This window comes from Anarrhichthys ocellatus, unplaced genomic scaffold (assembly GCF_004355925.1).
Source record: "Anarrhichthys ocellatus isolate YVR2014 unplaced genomic scaffold, GSC_Weel_1.0 scaffold98, whole genome shotgun sequence".
Taxonomy (NCBI): Eukaryota; Metazoa; Chordata; class Actinopteri; order Perciformes; family Anarhichadidae; genus Anarrhichthys; species Anarrhichthys ocellatus.
The window spans coordinates 162247-163636 of NW_022280128.1; the positions used below are offsets into that span (position 1 = coordinate 162247).

General features: G+C 47.8%; 1 protein-coding gene across 1 annotated transcript in view; it reads right to left on the reverse strand.

Annotated features, from left to right (window-relative positions):
* Positions 1-1390, reverse strand: part of ankrd6a (ankyrin repeat domain 6a) — a 46782-nt gene that overhangs the window by 1010 nt on the left and 44382 nt on the right. Inside the window, exon 13 of the mRNA XM_031875875.1 lies at positions 435-814. Within this exon, the coding sequence (XP_031731735.1) occupies positions 435-814 (380 nt within the window). The remainder of the gene's footprint in view (positions 1-434; positions 815-1390) is intronic.

Consider the following 1390-nt stretch of genomic DNA (forward strand, 5'->3'; position numbering starts at 1 on the left):
TGTGTGTGTGTGTGTGTGTGTGTGCGTGTGTGTGTGTGTGTATGTCTTTGAGCCTTTTGAGATGGGGAAAAAAAATTATAATAATAATTAAAAAACAACAAAAAAAAGATGCCAACAAAGTATGAATTATATTCACATTAAGTATAAAACATGCTACCTGCAACTCGTGAACCAAATGGTATTGCCCTTTTGTTCATATAGCAGTACTTTTAAAATAAAAGTGCGCAATACACTACTTTTGAATTCATTATTGAACTTTGCCATAACAATGCGATTAATCGTGATTAATCGCAAAAAATCCATGCGATTAATCGCGATTAAATATTTTAATCGTTGCCCAGCACTAGTTTAAAGAAAAGCATGTTTTGTAGCACATTCACTTGATTGACAGGTCCAGTCCAACCACTGCTCGTCCGACTCATCAGTACACTCACCTCTATAGCGTGCTGATTGTTCCTCTCCTGGCTGAATGTGGGCTCAGTGGGACGGTCGATGAAGAACTCCAGTGTTCTGGTGCCCTCAGTGTGAATCCCTACACGCCTGCATGCACTCATCAGCTCTCCAAAGTGTTTCCTGTCTGGGCTGTCACAGCGGTGTTCCTGATGATGGATCAGTCTGGGTCCCTGGGCGTTGATGCTGGACTGGCTGCTGCTGCTGCTGCTGCTTGAGAAACCCTCCCCACGCAGGGCCATCACTGCTCCTATAGGACTGTCCTGCACTCCCGGAGGCTGCCAGAGGGGGTCAAGAGAGGCCAGTAGGAAGTCTGAGGTGTGGTTGGCAGGCATAGGAAACAGGGTTGTGTTCTCATAGTCATCTGATGACAGGTGTGGGGTTGGAGAAAAAACAAATCATCCATATGAAGGAAAATAAAAGTTTTGAGTCTGTTTAATAGGCAAAGTGATTATATCTCCAAAGCAAATGACCACGATGTGCAATGTGCATTCATTCAGTAGCTGAGATATGTAAGCTGATTTTGACAAAGATGCAATCCCTCTTAAGGATTTTTAATTTTGTGCTGATTCTGGCGGTCTCTGTGGACAGTGTTTCTGAGCACCAGACTCCCTTTAAAAACCTCTCATTTTACTGCAGCAGGGTCTGGCAGTCCGTGCAGTCCTGGTTCTGGTTCTTCCAAGCTTCCCTTCCCTCCAGTGGGCCCAGCAATACGTCCTGGGTCTCCAGCAGCATGGTGTCGGTGTTTGCTCCCAGCGGGGACCGGAGGAGCAGAGAGGAGAAGCTCTGCTCCTGGACGAGGAGGAGGAGGAGGAGGAGGAGGAGACCCTGCTGCTGAGCTCTCCTCCTCCCTCCAGAGCTCCGACTGCAGGTGGAAGGCTGCGGTGAAGCCCGATCTGGGTCTGTCCACGGTGGACCGGTCTCTACTGGAGGATCTGGG